We start from the raw sequence: 19,603 nt of genomic DNA, 5'->3' as shown, positions 1-19,603 counted from the left end.
TGTCAACATTTTTTCTCTTTCTAGAGTTCAAATAGTTCTAAAAGACAGCTAACTATCATACCTAACAACTGTTCAGATTTTTCCTAGAAAGTCCATATTTCTGCCTCATATTTTTGGTCTGTTCCTCATAAAATATGTTGTTTTCTGGCAAATCACTGAGGGCTGAAGTTGATAAATAGTGACACACATTTGAGTTTCAGACTTTATACCCTTTAAACAATACATGCTAATACAAATCATGCAGTAGAAGGTCGATTATTCGAACAAATTGGGACCTAGGGTAATTCGGACCATCAAACATATAACTGAATTTGATAAAAAAAACTTTAAAAAATCTTGCTTTTTCTGCATGCAGGAATATACTTTTCAACCATTCATCAATTCCAGTGGACAATAAAGAATATTTTTCACACACTAGCTGGCTACATGCTCAAGCGAATACATATAATGTTTTCATATTCAGACTATGATTTTTCCTACTCAAAAACTTCAGAAGGCTGGTTCTGATAACTGACGTTTTGGATAATTAACTCTCTACTGTATTCTATGCATGGTTATTTTATCAACTTTCTAGCAACATTTAAAATCTATCACAATTTTGGGCCTTTGTCCCCCATTATTTTAGTCATTGTCCAGATTTCTTTCACTAAGAGGTTGAGAATTATGGCTACTGTACTAAGTTAAGGAGAACCACGGATTCCAGAATTAAAATTTAACTGTACAGACACACTGGAACTGTACATCATAACAAAGCTGCTACCTCAGCTTTTCTAAAATGGTGGCCTCAGAAGGATTGTGCATGACATTTTAACAAATGGATAACAGGAACACAGATAGGAGTAAAACTTCTGATGCTTACCATAAATAACAGCCTGAGGTCAGATAGTGAACTGCACGAAGAATGGAAAGTTGTCCTTTATTCTGGTTTAGAATGAGATGTTAACAGCCAGTTTAAAACAAGGGTACAGGTCAAGCAGCTTGTCAAAAAACCCACTACAATAACAGTAATGACCTAACCACTTATACAAGTGGATACTGCTCTTGCTACTACAGGTAATCACAACCTTCTGCGTCTGCTGAGCAGAATCTCTTTGACATGCAGGAGACCACCCTTGTGCTGCTACCATAATAATCCTACAATATGGTCACTATACACTTAAGCTTGAACAGATAGAATAAGCCAATATTTATATCAAGATAAACATTTAATGAGCTCTCTGAAATTTTCAAAGAAAACGTTAAATGCAAGAACACAACTTTGCAATAAAAAATTTAAAAAATTAAAAGAAAATAAAGAGTCCTTGTATCTTGTGCGCATAGTTTAAAAAGGCAGACCTCCCAAACAATTTTTTAAACAAATTTCTTCACGCTTGGTTGTTTTATTTTTATTCTGTGAAACAAGTACTGTTCTGTTTCAAAGAAAAAGGAAAAAAATATATTACTAAAGAATCAATAAGTAAAGTATGACATTATTATTATTATTTTGTTTTTATCAAACATGCACCTAAGTAAGTCCACTGTGGCTAGTACTGTGTACAGGGGAAGGGGAGAGAAAAAAAAAATAACAGTAATGAAAAAAACGAGGGTCAAGAGGCAAAATATATAGGTTTTCATGATAATGGGGCAATTTTTTTTACTATTACAATGTTTTTTTTTTTTTAATATCAACTCTTGTCAGGTGAAGACTCTCTGTGCACAGCATTTTTCTTCATACTATCCAGATATTCCTGTTGTGAAACGGCCAGCACAGATGCCAGAATTTCATCATCTTCCCAGCCATGTAGACCTAAGATGCAGATAAAGACATTTTAAAATGTGACCTTTTTGGTGTTTCTTACAAAAGAAAAGAGCACCACATAATGGCTGTATACAGGTGTGGCTAAGCTTACTATAGCATACCAACCGTTGATTTCAAAGATTTCTGGCACTTCATTCCACAAAGTCGTGAAACATTAAGCAGCTTTACAAAACACCTACATTAGCCAAGTATAATAAGCACAGAGTCACAGAATTTGCTATTTTCTCAAATAGTAAGGCTATTAACACAGGTATAACAGAAGTCTTTCAAATGTTACCAAGACCTGGGAGCCACCCAAACAGGAGGAAGCAGACTAATAAGGAGTGAGCATAGTTAGTGTACAAGACACACTATGCCGCTTGCAAAGATTTAGAGGGGTTTGTCACCATGTCTGGTACACTAGCTAAGCTCACGCCTTACTGGTTAGAATTACCTGATATGCAAATAAAAGACAAGACTTCCTGACCAATCCTAAATAGGCGAGCTTCCAGACAGTGAGAAGCCACTACACTCTTGGTACATCCCCAAACCCATTGTTAACCAGTGTATACAAGTTAAATGTTTGTATGTTTTGTTTGAATGTAATGGAGCTCTCATCCATTTCCACAACAAAAGGATTTTTAACTTCAATAGAGTGCAGCGCACTCATTAAACACTGCTCTAACTTGAATCTTTATGCACTGGCATTCCTTTTTTAACTTCCTTCTGCAAGTGGTTTATCTGCCATGGCTCCCCCGAGGATAAAGGAGACTGGTTAATCCTGTGGCTACACAGGTCTACAACCTTAAGTTCTTCTCAGGACCAGCTTTGTCTCATTTGTGTTTTGTTTCCAAATGTTACAAAGCAGATAAACAAGCACAAAACAATAAGGTGTACTACACTTACTAAAGTTCGACATCCTTGAAGGAGCTACTCCAAAGAATCTTTCTACCTATTAGAATAAAAGTCTACAACCTGAGGCCTTGGGCTGCATACAACTGCCCCAAACATGTAATAGATACTTAAATACATTCAGTCACCCAATTTTAGTGTGGAGTGTTCTGTTGGCTTCTGCCTGCACATGGGACATCCTTTCCACTTCAACCAACACCTACTTTTTCCCCTCTATTTAAGCTGAAGAGCTCTATTTCTCTATGCTATAGCTGACAAAGCTCACACAACATTTTAAGAGGGCACTTCCTTTAAAATGTATTAAGCAATTACTTCTTGGTTTGACTACCAGTTTGCAGCTAGTCTCGGCACATTCATCTGATACACTCCTGCTAGCACAGGTGGTGCAGCAACAAGACACAGTATCCCTCTACCACCCCTTTATCTCCACCATTCACTCCCTTACATTGCTTCAAGACAATCAGAATTAAACACACACTGCCTATTCCAGAACAAATAAAACTTGATAAGACCAAGACATTGACAAATTGTGCATAACACAAAACATTATGCATAATATTTGGAAAACAGCTACTGTAGATCTTCTGCACCCCCCCCCCCAAAAAAAAAATCGAACCCAGTAAAACTTTAACTCCTGCCTTATTTATATACTTCCAACCTTAGGCAACATTTTTGAAAAACTAGTTCATACACATATCTATTGATACATCAGTGAAATAACACCTGCCTTCCCCCTGGTCTGGTTATAGCACAGTCTCAACTCTCTGAATTCTCAATGACAACATTCTCTTAGAAAAGGACAAAGGTTTACTTACTGGGACCATTTTTATTGACCTTTGCTATACACTGATGAAATGGTTTTATTCTACTCTAATCACTCTCTCTTCAGTACAAGAACTGCATCAGACTTCCATTACCATATTCTATAGATTACCAATAAAATGGTACTAAACTTCTGCAAAACAAAACCAATCTTTGGTATGGGTCAAAACCTGTACAAACAGCAACCACTGCAAATCTTTGATCACCTAAATAATCAAACAGAAAATGTTAATGCCTTCAAATATCAGAATTTGGATGGACCAACTCAACTACTATCTCCATCTTGATGATACATGCCAAAAGATTAACTCATTTGTGCTGGGCTAAAAGACTCTCTCCATTTCTTTCCAGATCCACAAGACAGCCTCAGGCAAGGGGCATCTTGCTAACTCACCTAGAATATGATCTTCCTCTAAATGCAGGAGCTTTAAAAAGAAATACCTCCATGACTCAAACCATCTCAAACTCTACATGCCGGTTTATCACTGCCCCCCCACCCCCACCCCACCACCACAGAAAAATGACCACAACTGTAAAACTATTAAGAAAAAGCTAAATGGTTACCTGACCATTAACTCACTGACCTTTTGGGAACGTAACCATGCAAATCTTCTCATAACAGACCCTTTAGCTGCTACCGTGGAAGAGGCATAATCAGAGTCAAACACACTTCAAAGAATATTTGGTTACTTGAGAAACAAACCAATAAGAGAAATTAGAGAAGTTTTGCCCTCAAAATAAGGAAAAGTGATAGTAGTGTTCCTCACATTTTCAAAAGTTTGAAGGAAAAACTTTAACACGAGCTTGACAGTTAAAAAATTCCAAATGTAAGAGATAGGTATACACTTTTTTCCAAATCTATCAAAAGCTTTCTCATCCTTGTCAAGGGGAGGGGATTAGCACTTACTGCAAGATTAACCGCAGAAAGATTTGGCATAAATTACTGCAAGGTCAGACTTGAGATTAGAAAATAAAAATTTCTAAAACTACAGAACCTTATACAATCTGCCTTCTTAGGGCTGTAGGCCAGCTGTCTGTCATGTTGCAGTCTCCAATAAAAAAACATTCTTCAAAGCTGGAAGAACAGGATAATAGCAACTGGTTAAATAAATTCCAGTTGTAATAAATCATAATTTTTTTGAAAGACATTGTCATGCCTTTATGTTCTTATTCGCCCTAAGTATGGTTTAAAAAAAAGAATTCTTCAAAGGAAAAATCAGGGGAAAGACTCTCTTCAGGATCAAAAGTCTGAGGAGGAGGAAAAAAATAATTGTCTCCCTTACAATCAGTTCCCTCTTCATCGGATTGGGAATCTTCAGAAAGTGAAGAATTCCACTTTCTGTTATCAGGAGATCCAGAATAAGACCTATTATCTTTCTGTTATCTATTATGAATTAAGCCCAAGTGTTTTAACCCTCTGCTTCTTTTTGACAGGAATCTCCACAGAAGCAAACCAACTCATGTCAGGGACATCATTATGGGGAGCAGGCATCCTAGTCCAGCTAGGTAGAGAAGCATTCCCCGGTCTTTTCTCTGAGACTGAGGAGTGGTTCTCCCATGCCCAACAAGGACAATTCCAACATCTGCAGAGCGTGTGTCACGGTCAATGGTGGCTGAAGGGACTACACTGGAGGACACAAAGGAAGATAAGTGGCCTGAGGAATCAGAAATGGCCACTGCAGGGTTACCAATCGGCGGCTGATGTTGTCTATAACTTTTCTTCATTTTGCAGCTTGCCCTAGCCCCTAAAAACAATTTCTAAAGTTTTTATCAATACAATTTTGAGCACACCTTAGAAAAATAAAAGGTTACACCAACATAAAAAGAACCACACTTTTTTTAACTAACAGAAAAGTCACATGGCAGTCCAAAAAATTGCAATTCATAGCAAAAGATACACAGTTTGTGACAGAAAAGTACTGATTAGCCACAAATTAATTGTGGATGTATCCCTCTCCAAAGGGAACATATCTACCCAGCAATGGAGAAATACTAGCCAACCATCAATCTTAGAAAGCCTGCAAGAAGGGCACTCTTTAGCGGTAGGAATGCTTTAAATGGCTTGCCACCCAGACAACTGATTTTCTTCAGCACTGCTTGAGCTGTTAATTGCTTGGTTGCATGGAAGGTGCCCTTACACTTCGGAAGCTAGCTGGCTGTTGTATCTTAGGCAGCCAAATCTACTGCAGCAGTATGAACTAATGATGAATATCATTATGCAACAGTTTACTGCCTTTAGTGTACATCTGGAATCATCCCTCTCTACTCATCCCTCATCATCGAATATAACATCACACTTGGCATTTACCTGACCAGACACCTAAAACAGCTGGAGAGGCCACAAAAGTACCTCACAAAAAGGATCCTAGGTCTTAAATACATGTCCTACATGGACAGACTCAAGAAACTTCAGCTGTTCTCAGTCTCTTAGCTACATAGAGGTGATCTCTGCTTGACTTACAAAGCCATGTCCGACCCAGCCCTACATGAAATGCTACACCTAAAGAAATCCCAATCCCCCTGAGCCACACGCTCCAAAGATCACAACCTCATTACCACAATTAACAGAACATGCTGGAGAGACAGGTTTTCTCCCAAAAGCTGCCTATACTCTGGAATAAGCTTTCCCTTCATGTCAAGCAGAGCACCTCGCTGGCTCTTTTCAAGAGAAATCTTGATGAGTGGATGGGTAACAAAGTTCACCCGAGGAATCACTCCAGTTGCCCTACTGGATAGGGGCATTGTGAACTAACATCAGGTGGCATGGTGCCTGGGCTATATTTTTGGGCTAGGCTTGTAAAGGCTCCAGGACCATTAGCCTAGTACACACCTATGAACCTATATGCTTCCCTAAACTGACCTTCTCTCTCCCTCTCTTTGCATTCTACTTGACTGATGGATACCATGAATCTGGAAAGCAGAAGTCTTAAGGGGCTCATGGGCAAGTCTGAAGTTTCAGTCCAGCAAATGCAATCTTTAGGAATAGGAGGATTTTTGAATGACATCCATGAAACAGATGCCACAATACCACATGCTTCCAATGCAGTCTTGACTAAAATGTATATAGTCTTGCTCACTTTAGAAGATTACTCAAGTAGGATGGTTGGAGCACCTAAAAAACAATATTTTCAGGAGAAAGTGCATGGGCTATAGACCATTCTCCACTCTGCTGCATGATTTCCAGGACCTCCTTGAAACTGGGGTAATCTGCAGGATGTCAGGGAATCAATGGCATCTACATTATTGATAACGGAGGAGTGGAATTCAGGAAAAAGTCCAGGTTCCTCATCTTGTACATATTCTTGGGTCTGAGGGCAAGGAAGATGCCTTTGCTAGTTCAGATACCGCTGGTAAATCCCACAAATGCCCCTCACTTTCTGCCCTATTTTTTTAAACACCATTATTGAATTATCACTTGTGACAAACACACAGGCAAATTTACATTTATATAAAAGTAATTAAACTATATTAAGTTCACATTTATAAACATTATACTTCACATATACTGCTAAATATCATACAACCTAAACAATATTACATAAATTATTCAATTCCTGTCTTTTTTTTTTAAACAAGAAGCATCTTTATTAAACCATCACTTGGGCAATCATACATTTATATAAATGAATAAACATACCAACACAATCCTAAATGCAAGCATTTTACATCACAAACCATACTGACACGCCCAGATGCATACATTATATATACCCAACCATTTTCAGTCAAACATTACACAGCTCATTTAAGTCCTGTCTTCTTTTAAACCTCATTCCTCCCGTTTGTACTGTTCTCACAATTCCCATTTTTCTTATATAGTTTGCTCCTACCCTTTTCTTAAGATCTCGATTCCAGTTTTATCTCCGTTACTATATTTACTACTTCTAGTATAGTTGGATTATATTTTTATTTCCATTTTCTAGTAAATGCTTTTTGTCAGCCACAATAATTAGACTCAGCAAGGCCTTACCATGTCTAGGGAATTCCAATGGTCTATCACAGCTCAGAAAAATCATCTCTCTCATTACACCAATCTGCCCACCCAGCATCTCAGACAGTGAATCCCCCAGGGAATTTTTAAAGTCCGCCAACTCATCGCACTCCTAGAAAATATGTTCCCAATTACCTCTTTCTTCCCAGTCACATTTGCAACATATGCAGTCTAACTGAAGAAACATTCTCTGGAGTCTACATGGGATATGAAAATATCTATGCAAACATTTCCAAGCAAAAATCCTAAATCATCTAGATTTTTTTTGGATTATTTGTGAGACGTACATATATCCAACATTGTCGTTGTGAATTGCTTATTCACTCTCTCTTCTCAATCCTTTCTCACCTCCTCTGATTGATTCTTATAGTTATCATGCAATATTTTATGCTCTAATAATTATTCCTTTTTTAATGGCAGCTTCTGTTCTAGATTCTAAAAACTCTACCAGTGCTGGTCTTTCATTTAGCTCCCCCCATTTCTTTCTCTCCACCTATACTCCGATATCAATCCTGTATAGGGAAGGCAATGCCTAACTAGCAATCCAAATAATTTCTTGGCATCTTCCCATTCCATCACCTTTCCCTCTAGTTATTTGCTCCCAATACCTTGGCTCCTTTGCCAGTTTTCTCCAATAAATTCCAGGCCTCTCTTGCCTATTGTCTACATCCCCAATTGCAGTCATCCCTATCTGCAGAACCTCCATTCCCGGGTTGACTTAGTTCTTTAGGATACTTTCTGCTACTTTACAGATAATATTCTGTATGATTATTGCCATTCTCCTCAAAGGCCTGCATTCAAAATCCCAGTGTCTCCTTATTTCTTGAGCACCACAACCCCATTTCATCATCATCCCTTTCCACTTTGGATTATAGTTTTCTGCTTGTGATAGGTACAGGAATCTTGACTGTGTAGCCCTATAATACCCCCTCAAATCAGGAAATCCCAATCTGCCCTGTTCTACTGGAAGAGTCAGCTTATCCCACTTGACTCTTGCCATCTTCCCCTCCCAGATAAACTCCTTCAGCTCTTTATTAATTGCTATCCACAACTTTTCTGTTTGATAAAAATATGCCTGACCTCCATACAAGACTAATGGGACTAAAAACATTTTAACTGCTTGTATCTCACTACCCATATCCATATAACAAAGCTTCCATTTTTTCATTTTGTATACTATCTTATGTTTAGTCTCTTCCCACATATCCATAGCTGTCACACCAAAATAATTTTAATCCATACTCCTAAATACTTAATTTTACCATGTTCTCATAAATATGGATACTGTTGAACCAATGCACATGTGGGCACACAAATTACCGCTACTGCCTTTGTTTTAGCTTCATTCATTTTGTATTCCAAAAAGATCTCAAACTGTCTCTAAATGTTCCACAACACTGTAATGTTTCTTTTTGGTTTTGTCAGGTATAAAATAATATTATCTGCAAGCAGAGGCAGCTTTTCTTGACTACCATACCAATTATATGCTTGAATTTCTGAGTGCCTTATTTTTTTTGCCAGTGGTTCTAAATGTAATGCAAACAACAAAGGGGAAAGAGGATACCCTTGCCTGGGTCCTCTGCTCAAGCAGAAATTATCAGAGAGGACCCCAACAACATTAATTTTTGCCTCCAATCCCTTGTATATCCTCCTAATCAACCTTGTAATTTTTTTCAGGAAATTCAAATGCTTCTACTACCCTGCTCATAAAGTCACGGCTTACTCTGTCAAATACTTTCTGTGCATCAAGACCCACCAACAACAATGGTATTTTCTTACATTCTACTTCCCTCCGGATAATCAATGTTCTGTTAATGTTGTCAAATGTTTGCCTTCCCTCCAAAAAACCACAAAGATCCATATCTATTGATTTTGGCATTACCTTTGCAATTGTTTTAGCCATTACAGACGTGGACACTTTATAATCATGGTTTAGTATTGAAATGGGCCTGTATGAAAGCTGGATCTGATGGATTTTTACCCTCTTTAGGTATTAGAGCTACCACTGCTTTCTTCCATGATGTTGGTGCTACTACTCCTCTTACAACACTGTTAAACAAAACCTTCCAGATCTTTATTGGCCTTTCCTCTCCTAGCTTCCAAACATCCACAGGAATAACATCTATTCCTGGGGACTTTCCTGTATACAGGTTATACATCACAGTTTTATCTCATCTCCTCCTATCCTGTTAGTAATTGAGCCTCATCTACCTCTAACCTTGGCGTGTTTAATTCTCCCATAATCATTCCCATTTGTATTAGTAATTGAGCCTCGTCTACCTCTAACCTTGGCATGTTTAATTCTTCCATAATCATTCCTATTTGCATCTTTTCTTGATTTCCATATTTCTCTGCTTTATACAGATTTTCATAGAATTTATGAAATATTTCTAATACCTCTACAAGATCTTTTACCTTCCTTGCTATAGGCTCCCTAAGCTTGGCGACAGCCCTTTCTACTTTCTGTTGCCCAAGTCATTGTGCTAAAGTGTTTGTGCTCAGTGTTATCAAAAACAGTTGCTTAACAACAATCTTTCTAAACTCAATTATCAAGTTAATCCCTTATTTACTGCTTAGCATTCTGCAGTTGATCCTCTTCTTGTTCTGTGAGATTCCCCTATTCTGCAATACTTGTCAGTCCCTCTAAATAATTACTTCATAACCATAGCTCCCTTTCTTATTTCCACCCTATTTTTAAACTCCACCTTAATTTTATCCCACTCCCTAGCTATATTTTCAGAAGTAATTTCTATCTTGTCGAACAGCTCCTGAATAATCTCCACTACCCATTCCTTTAATTCCTCTCTCTTCAACAGACAGGCAGGAAAGTGCCAGTGTCTCATTTTTATTTCATTACCCTGTGTTTTTATTTTAGTTATTATTGAAGCATGATCTCAAATAGTTATTGGGTGCGTATCAAGCCCTTTAATTAAATGTCCTGTGAAATGTAAATTGTCTAGTCTAGCCCTAGCCCAGTTTTTATATCTTGGGGAATAATGTGTAAAGTCACTCCAAACTCCTATTACTGAAGTCACATCTTCTATGCCAAATATTTTCATAAACTTCTTCAAAAATATACCCTCCTTTGTTATACTTGCTCTTCTGAGCCACCCCAGACACGTCTTCACTGCTGCAAATCAAATTCCAATGCCCAGCTACAAGTAATATTCCTTGCTGAAAACTGATAACTTCTCCCAGAATTTTCTTAAGCTCCATTACAGCAGTTTTAAGTGGAATATAAATACATGACAGTGTAATCCTCCTCCCTTGCCAGTAGCCCCTTAGCACTACAAATCTTATTTATTTTAACACTTGTTTACCAGGATAGTCCGACTGGACAACAGGTGTCTATTTTCAGCGGAGTCCTGGGGAGAAAAGCTCCACAAAGTTACAGAGTGAATAAGTAAAAAGTAGCTGAAGTTTAACAATTGTTTAACAAACATGCTCAAGTAAAGTTAACAGTTAAGTGAAAGCAAGGCTGTAGTAGAAGTACATGATCACAGTACTTTTGTATAGTGAGCGCAAGTACAGTATGTGTGTGTGTGTATATATATATATATATATATATATATATATATATATATGTTCACATTATAGTAATAAATTTAACAGATATTTACAATTTACACTGTGTACAATTTAGGGTATAAAGTCAGTGGAATAGTGTTCAGAGTCAGCAATGAATAAAATCTGCCATTATTATCTTTTTTATCCTCTTCTATCACTATTGATGCTCCTCTTGCAATTAATATAAGAAGTACTCTTTTCCCTTTGTCCCAGATACTCCGCTGATTACCCACCATGGAAACCTTTAGCTAATTCACATGTGTAGTTCTTTCAAAGTGTTTCTCCTAAAACATAGCTATTTGCACTCTACATTTTTAATATAGTTCAGTATCATTTTTGCATTTGAGACCATGGGCATTTAAAAGCATTACAGAAAGCATCAATGTTAAATTGATTTATTGAAAAGTTATTATTCCCACCTTTTATGTACAACACTTCTTTTGTTAAATGTCTAGCTCCGGCTTTTGTGTTACATGCATACACTGTTTGGCAGGTTGAACTTTTACACAGTTGTTTCTTGTCATGGCCATTTGAGCCTGTCTATTTTATATTTGAGCCTGTCTACCTTATAAATCTTGTTTTACTAAAAGCAGTCATACAAAAAAGAACAAACCCACAATACCCCCTAAAATCTATTCATTTAAAACGAACACAGAAAACTTTGCACATCTGCAAAAATTGAAAAATTTCCCTCCGAATAGGAGCAAATATACCAAACTGAGTCACAGATTTGAGTTAATCTAAAAGAAAGGTTATCTATGCTAAGATGCATGGGGCAAGATGTGCTTCTAACCAAGTGCTAACTGGTGTTGTCTTACTTTTACAGCTCTCCCAGCTGGGAAAACCCCTGAATGCTTTCAGAGAATTATCTCCTAGCCAGTTTCTTTTTTCTTTCCCTGCCAAACACTCTCCACCAGACTGTAACTAATTTCTCTTTCTCAGATTGTCTCCATGGAGACATGAGAACCAGACAGTTATCAGATTGTAGCCATGGAGACATGACAGCCAGATACAGAATTACTACTAAGCATACATTCATTTGCTAGAAAAAAAGCTGCATAATATTAAATATTCTTTTTCACTTGCTTGCTTTCTCTTAAAACTTGTTACTAAATCAATCTGAGGTCCTTAAATCCAGTCATCCCCCATGCAAAATGAGAAAAGGCACATTATTTTTTCTTTTGTCATGCTCTTTTAACCAATTTTTTTTACATCGCAGTGTCTACATTTCTTAAAACTGAACAAGGACAGCAACAGAAGGGAGGAAAAAAACACAGCATCACCTATTCACAATCCCCATGCAAAGAAAACCATACATCACAAAAATAGTACTATTAAGAAAATAAAAGTTTTCTTTACCTAAAGTTAACTTTCTCTCCTCTCTTCCCCTCCCCAAAGCATTTTTCCAATCATTAATGATGTGAAGGGCATATACTTTAGAGTCCCCTACAAGCCCAATAAATTCTGAAAAAGTCCAATATTTCCAGATTTTCCGGTTCTATTTTACAAATATAATTATTGTACTGTAATCCCACATTAAGTTACTGGTTTTATTACTATTCATTCTCCATCTTCCAAATCCTGTTTCTGCTTCATTTCCAACATACTCTCTAATTTTTCAAGTCAACTCTCATGCTCTCTTCCTTCTCTCCAACATTTTCCATTGAAACAGTGGAAAAGGTTTCACAGGTACAGTACATCTCTGTGGCCTTTATTACCAGAACAAGAAGCAGAATCTCTTGCCTGTTTTCACAGCTCAGTTTTTGTTGGACAAAAGGTTGTATTTCCTCTTTAGTATGTACTTCATCAAAACATGATTTTTTTTCCCTCCAGGGAAGAATACATTGAAAACACCTGGGTACAAGCAGTCTGAATCTCACACCTGCATCTCAACATTCCCCTGAATAGTGGAATGATTTTACTCCTCTTCTGCCTGGTGTACAATAAGTAATCAATCTTCACAAACACTCTGCCGTATCCCACTTTTAGTATTTTGCCCTTCTGCCACAGTTGTGTCAGAATCAACTCCTTCTGCTCATAGGATTGCATCTTTACTACTAAAGGTCTAGACTGCTTTCTCACAGCCAGATTTGAAGGATACACATGATGTGCCCTTTCAAGTAACAACTCCTGCTGTGGAACACCAGTCCAGTTGCTTATTTGTGCTTTCATAAAATTAATGCAGTATGTTTCTTCCAGCTTCTTTGGTATAGCTGAACATTTCAGGTTTTCCCTATGTGCTCTGTCCTTTAATTCTATTATTTTTTGAAACATCACCTCCTGAGCAGTCTGATATTCAGCCAGCTTTTTCTTCATTTCAACCTCTGATTTTTGCAGCTTTATCACCTCAAGTAAATATCTGTTTAAAGCTTCTTCCATTTTTTCCAGCCTTTTGTTGTTTGTGTTGATATGCTCCATCAGTGTTTTGTTTACTTTAACCAAGTCTGTATGCAGTTTCCTTATATCTTCATGTAGGTTACTGGAAATCATGTCTGGAGGACTGCATTGTTTTTTGCTTAACAGCTGTAGAACTTTCCACAGTCAGGGTTTCTTCCTCACTTTCTGTAGCTGATTTTTTTTCCAGGTACTCTATTTCTTTTTTCATGGCATCCGGGTAGTACTCTTACTAGCCAGTTACTGAAATTTACCCATAAACACAGAAGTATGCTGGCCTTTTCTGTTGAATTTCTGTTTTCACACTGGGAGAGCTAGAGTTAAGCTGTTACTCAATGTGCAGCCATCTTGGGAGTCTCTTCACTTTCTGTCCTATTGATAAGAAGTATGCATCACTGAAGGCGCAGATTCAGGCCAGGGTCAATGAAGGTACAGGAACCATGGGATGGAAAAAACAGAATTGCCTGCATTTTCACTGCTGAGATCAATATCAACGCCACACTAATGGCAGATGGAACCAACCTTACTGCTTGACATTGAATCCTACTGCAATGTCAGTGTTAAGACTGGTGTTCAGCCTGACCCCTGATGCCCCAACCAATGACATTGGAGAAGATGGACTTGTCAGGTCCAAGCTTGACGTTAACTGCACCAATGCCGAACTACCCAACATCTGAAATGACCCCAAAAATGTCAGAGCTAAAAATGACCAAGAGTCCTAAAGCCATTAAGACTCCCAACATCACTGGAACAGTCGACATCAAAGGCATTATTGGCATGAAAGGTGCCAACCTAAAGACTATAGTTCTTCAAGCCAGACCACAAGTGAAATTGACATCTGTCAACCTGTGCACTTGAAGGTTTGTAACTGACCTCATTAGAACTGGTGCAGACAAAGGGACCAGTGAAGAGAAACACTAAGAGATACCTTACTAAAAGGATACAAGGCCTAAACAAGACATCCTACATGGACCGTCTCAAACCCTGTCGATATACTCAGTATCCTACAGACTAAGAGGTAACCTGTGTGTCTGGCAAGCAAGCCATCCTCTGCCACATTGTTAATGGATTTACTGCATATCAGCAAGTCAAAGGACATGAGAAATACTCTATCCAGGGATCTAAACCACTTCTGCAACATCAACAGAATGGTTTGGATGGACAGGTATATCTCGCAGATACAGCTACTCTGGGAACAGACTGCTCATCTACATAAAACAAAGTTCATCCCTGCCCACATTCAAATGCAGCTTAGATCTATGGATGGAAAACAGAAAATTTATCCCAGGACTGCCCACCGTACCACTAGTGGACAGAGGCAGCTCCTAAATCCAGTGCATGGGTCCCCTCAAATTATCTATGGTATGATAGCAGTTATCCAATTAGGGGTAATATATAATTATTGACCATGGGATGGGCAAGGCCAATCTATAACCAAATGGGATATGTTATTTCAAGCATAAAAAGGGGAAAATTAGGTAGGTTTAAAAAGGTCCACAAGGACAGTTAGCCTATTACTTGCCTATAAATCTATGAGGAGTGGGAAAGATCAGTAGAAAAGGAAGGGAAATAAGCACCATTGTCTGCTATGGTATGAGAAGCAGCAGCTGGAAAACTTCCTGCTGAACCTTCTAAAAGGCCTTCATCATCTTAAGTCAACTATAACACAGTGGAACCTAAAAGACTTGACAGATCTGGTGAACAATAGTCTTTGGGAAAGATATTTCTGACCTCAGAATCTGAAATGGGAAAAACACTATTCTGTCAGGTCAATGCCAACCATGAAACTCCAGAAGGAGACAAGTGACAGTTACGAGAAAATAAACTTCTGCATTGGACTTTTGGTGAACAGGAGCACGAGAAACTTCTCTGACAGTATCACATTTATGCTTACTCTTTCCATCTCTCTTCTCTATGCTCAGTCTTCGTAGACTCAGCCTCAGCCCTTAGGGCAATGGGTTCAGCTCCAAGGCTGTGAGTGGACTCAAACCTCCTCTGGGGTAGACACAGAGCTACCCTGTACATCTTGCAATATTACTTTATTATTTACATCTCTACAAACAAGAAGGTTGAAAGATTCAAAATTTTATAGCTTTTTGTTTTAAATGTCCCAACCCAGTCAAACACAACACTTGCATACTGTATTGTAATTTTATCAAACAGCAGCAGCAAACACCTGTAAAGCAGCTTCCTTGAACAGCAGAAATTGGAAAGATTTAACAATTTCAGCACCAGTGAAAACACATACTTGACATATCTGGCTGAACTAGTAGCCAAACAAACATTAAAGCCAACAAGGTAGCCAGTGATCATTTTCTCCAATGCAAGTATCCTGTCAAAATAATGGCATAGCATTATACATAAATGGGAGGGGCCTAGTTGCGTGAGAAACATTCAGAGGCTAGGCTGACAAAGTCAGCAATTTCCATCCTGCTGGCAGACACTGTAGAAAGTACAGTTGTGTACACTTACCATAAATGTAAGTGTTCAAGTGTATTCACTGTTGCAGTCATCACATTTGGGTTATCCCTGCCAGGGTAGCCCTCGGCCGGCCCTAATACCAGAGACTTAGTATTTCTGCGTCGGTTGCTGTTGCTTGAAGATTGGCGTCAGGTCGTTAGTAGTATAAAGTAAGGCAGCCAATGCCATTACACCAGTTTTTCTTCCCCTAACCTGTCAGGAGCCCCCAAAGTAGGAGGCCAGGTTCTGGTGGAAGAACCCCACCAGTGAAAAATAAATACCAATATGTCCCTTGTAAGGAAAGGAGAACAGCAAGGAAGAATGGCAATAAAAGGAGCAAGAGAATAAAGGGTGATGGAGGGAGGGAAATCAGGACTGCAACAGTGAATACACTCGAACATCTACATTTAGGGTAAATGTACACAACTGTACTATTTTCTTCATGTTTCACTGTTGCAGTCATCACATTTGGGTACATTCCCAAAGCTGAGGAAATGGGTGGAGGCAGTCAAGGAAACTAGGGGCTGGCTAGGATGCCCTGCAAGACTGCAGAGGCAAGCCTTGCCCTGGATTTGGAGAAAACAGGCAGGTGGTAATGTTTGGTAAAGGTGTAAACAGATGTCCAGGTGGCAGCCTCCAGGATGTCCCTGGTGGGGACTCCTCTGAGGACAGCTGCAGAGGTGGAGGCTGCTCTGGTGGAGTGTGTCCTAACCCCCTTGGGGGGAGGCTTTCCATGCTGTTTGTAGGAGAAATGGATGCAGTGTGCTATCCATTTGGAAATGGTTTGTTTGGAGATGGCTTTGCCTTCTGCCCCTGTAACAAAGCTGACCAGCAATTGATCAGACTTTCTGAAGGATTTAGTCCTGTCCAGATAGAATCTGAGCTGTCTAGGAAGTGAAGAATCCTTCCCCCCTTGTTCTGGGGATTAGGAAAGAAGGTGGGCAAATGAATGGAATGGTTGAGAGCCACAGTGGGCACCACCTTGGACATGAAGGATAGGCTAGTTCTGAGGGATTCCCTGTCTGTATGGAAGATGATGAAGGGTTCCACAGCCATGAGTGCTTGTAGCTCAGAGGCTCATCTGGCTGAAGTAATGGCCAGAAGGAATGCTGTCTTCCAGGAGAGAAATTTTAACTCTGCAGAAGAAGCTGGTTCAAAAAGGGGCAGGGTGAGCTTTTCCAAGACAAAGTTAAGGTCCCAAGCTGGCATTGGTGCTCTTCTGGGGGGCCTCAAGTTGCTATCCCCTCTGAGGAACTGTTTGATCAAAGGGTGTGAGAAAAGGGGCTGCTAAGTGGGAAAATGAGCAGAAATAGCAGAGGCATGCATTTTTATAGAGGAGAAAGAGGTGCCACTGAGTAGTAGGTCAGCTAAGTAATCCAGGATGTGAGGGATGGAGGGCTGTGCCGTACTGGCTCCCTTAGCCTGGATTAAGGTGCAGAACCTTTTCCATTTATCTGCATAAGACTTTCTGGTGCTAGGATGTCTGGCCTCATGGATAGCATCCAGAGCCTGTTTACTGAGGATGGCAGATTGGTTCGGGGTTATGGAATAAGCCAAGCTGCCAAATTGAGTGTCTGTAATTGGGGATACATGAATTCACCTTCCCTCTGGGTCAGGAGGTTTGGAATCTGAAGAAGATGCCATGGAGGCAGTGGGGACAGGCTGCGCAGCAAGGGGTACCAATGTTGTTGGGGCCAGTCTGGAGCTATAAGAATGGTCCTATGTTTTTCCTCCCTTATTTTGAGCAGTACCCTGGGGATGAGAGGTAGGGGAGGAAGGGCACAGACCAATAGATTGACCCAGGGGAAGGACAGGGCATCCACTTTCCAAGGCATATAGTGATGCTCCCTGGTGCAGAATTTGCTGAGCTGATGGTTGGTGTGAGAGGCAAAGAGGTCGACCTTTGGGGTTCCCCAATTCTGAGTTATTAGGGTGAAGGTACTTCTGTGAGTTGCCACTCATGTGGGTCCAAAAGATTTCTGCTTAATTGGTCTGCCAGAGAGTTCAGAGAGCCTGGTAGGTATTGTGCTAACAGGTGTAGTTGCATGGAAGAGGCTGCGAGCCAAAGGGCCATGGCCAGTCTGTATAGAGGGTAGGAGTGAGTCCCTCCCTGCTTGTTAATGTACCACACCACAGTGGTGGTGTCTGTTTTGATCAGGAGAACCCCTGGAGAGAGAAGGGGTTTGAAAGCTATCAAGGCGTGGTGCACAGCCATTATCTCTTTTAGACTGATGTGCAGAGGGATTTGCAGTGGACACCATTGGCCCTGTATACACCTGCCGTCCAGGTGTGCACCTCAAGAGTAGTCTGATGCGTCTGTGGTGAGAGTCTGGGTGGCGGGGGTGGGGTGGGGAGAAGGGCAGTCACTTGTTGTGGGAGCATGCTGTTGCCCACCAAAGAAAATCCTGAGGCAAGGAATTATAGGTAGAGTTTCCAGGTCTTGAGAATGTTGCACCAAAGGCTCTTTAGGTACCACTGAAGTTTCCTCATATGCAGTCTGGCATATGGAATGAGTAGTATGCAAGATGCCATGAACCCCAGAGCTGGCAGGATCTTCCTTGCAGATAGCTGTGGCCTGGTGGCTAGTTGAAAGAAGTAGGCTGTCAGGAAAATGTGTTTCTCTGTTATAATGTATGTCATCTGGGATGCTGTCTCCAAACTTGCTCCCAGGAAGATTATCCTTTGAGTGGGCACCTGTTTGGATTTCTTTTCGTTGACTGTGTACCCTAGGGGGGGCAGTAGGGTCTTTACAAAGTGCAGGAGCTTGAGCAGCTTTTCCTGGCTGTCTGCCTGAATAAGGCAGTCATTGAAGTATGGGTAAATCTGAATATTCCTTTGTCTGCAAAAGGCAATGGCCAGAGCTATGCATTTTGTGAAAATTCTGGGAGCAGTAGATAAGCCAAAGGGATGCGCAGAGAACTGAAAGTGTTGAGATCCTGCCCTGAAGCAGAGATATTTCCTGCACGATTCCCTGATAGAAATGTGGAGGTAGGCCTCTTTTAGATCTAGAGTGTCGAGCCAAGCGTCCTTGGACAGCATGGGCAGCAGCTGCTGGAGGGTGAGCATTCTGAAGTTTGGGATCGCCAGGAAGGTGTTTAGAATGGATAGATTGAGGATGGGGAGCCACGTGCCCTCTTTTTTGGGGACCAGAAAAAGTCTGGAGTAGAAGCCTTGGCCCATCTGTTCTGCAGAAATGTGCTCTAGTGCCCTCACAGAGAGCAGAGAAAGGACTTGCTTTGGAGCCTATGCCCACTGATTTGGTGGTAGATCTGGGAACCCTTCTGGGGGCGGAAGGAAAATTTGTATCCCTGAGACACAATGTTCAGAACCCCTTGGTAATGGTGGCCCAAGTGCTTGAGTGAAAGGAGAGTTTTCCTCCTAGAAGTAAGTGAAGGTGGGCAGAGGGGGGTGAGCCACTGACTTCTTTTCATAACGGCGTGGCTTAAAACTCCCTGGTTTTGAAGTGCAGGTAGTCTACTGGCTAGATCTCTGCATTCCCTGAGGCTACTGTCTGTGGGGTCTGTTTGCTCAGGGCCTAGGCTGGGCAGGCTTACTCAGAGCAGGAAAGGACCAGTGCTTGGAGGGACAATGCCTGCTGAACCTAGGGGGCTGGACCTTTAAGAAATCCTTAACAGTTTGCACAGATTTTGCTTTCTCTTCCATCTCTTTTAAGACCCCTT

General features: G+C 40.2%; 1 protein-coding gene across 3 annotated transcripts in view; it reads right to left on the bottom strand.

Annotated features, from left to right (window-relative positions):
• Positions 1 to 1,186: 1,186 nt before the first annotated feature.
• OTUD5 (OTU deubiquitinase 5) overlaps positions 1,187 to 19,603 on the bottom strand; it is a 1,783,333-nt gene continuing 1,764,916 nt past the window's right edge. For all 3 annotated transcript variants that reach the window (XM_044080259.1, XM_044080261.1, XM_044080260.1), the window contains one exon: positions 1,187 to 1,786. In XM_044080259.1, the coding sequence (XP_043936194.1) occupies positions 1,665 to 1,786 (122 nt within the window). In that variant the 3' untranslated portion in view covers positions 1,187 to 1,664. The remainder of the gene's footprint in view (positions 1,787 to 19,603) is intronic.

Source organism: Protopterus annectens, chromosome 8.part0 (assembly GCF_019279795.1).
Source record: "Protopterus annectens isolate FY-2018-M chromosome 8.part0, PAN1.0, whole genome shotgun sequence".
Taxonomy (NCBI): Eukaryota; Metazoa; Chordata; order Ceratodontiformes; family Protopteridae; genus Protopterus; species Protopterus annectens.
This window is presented reverse-complemented; position numbering and strand designations above follow the sequence as displayed.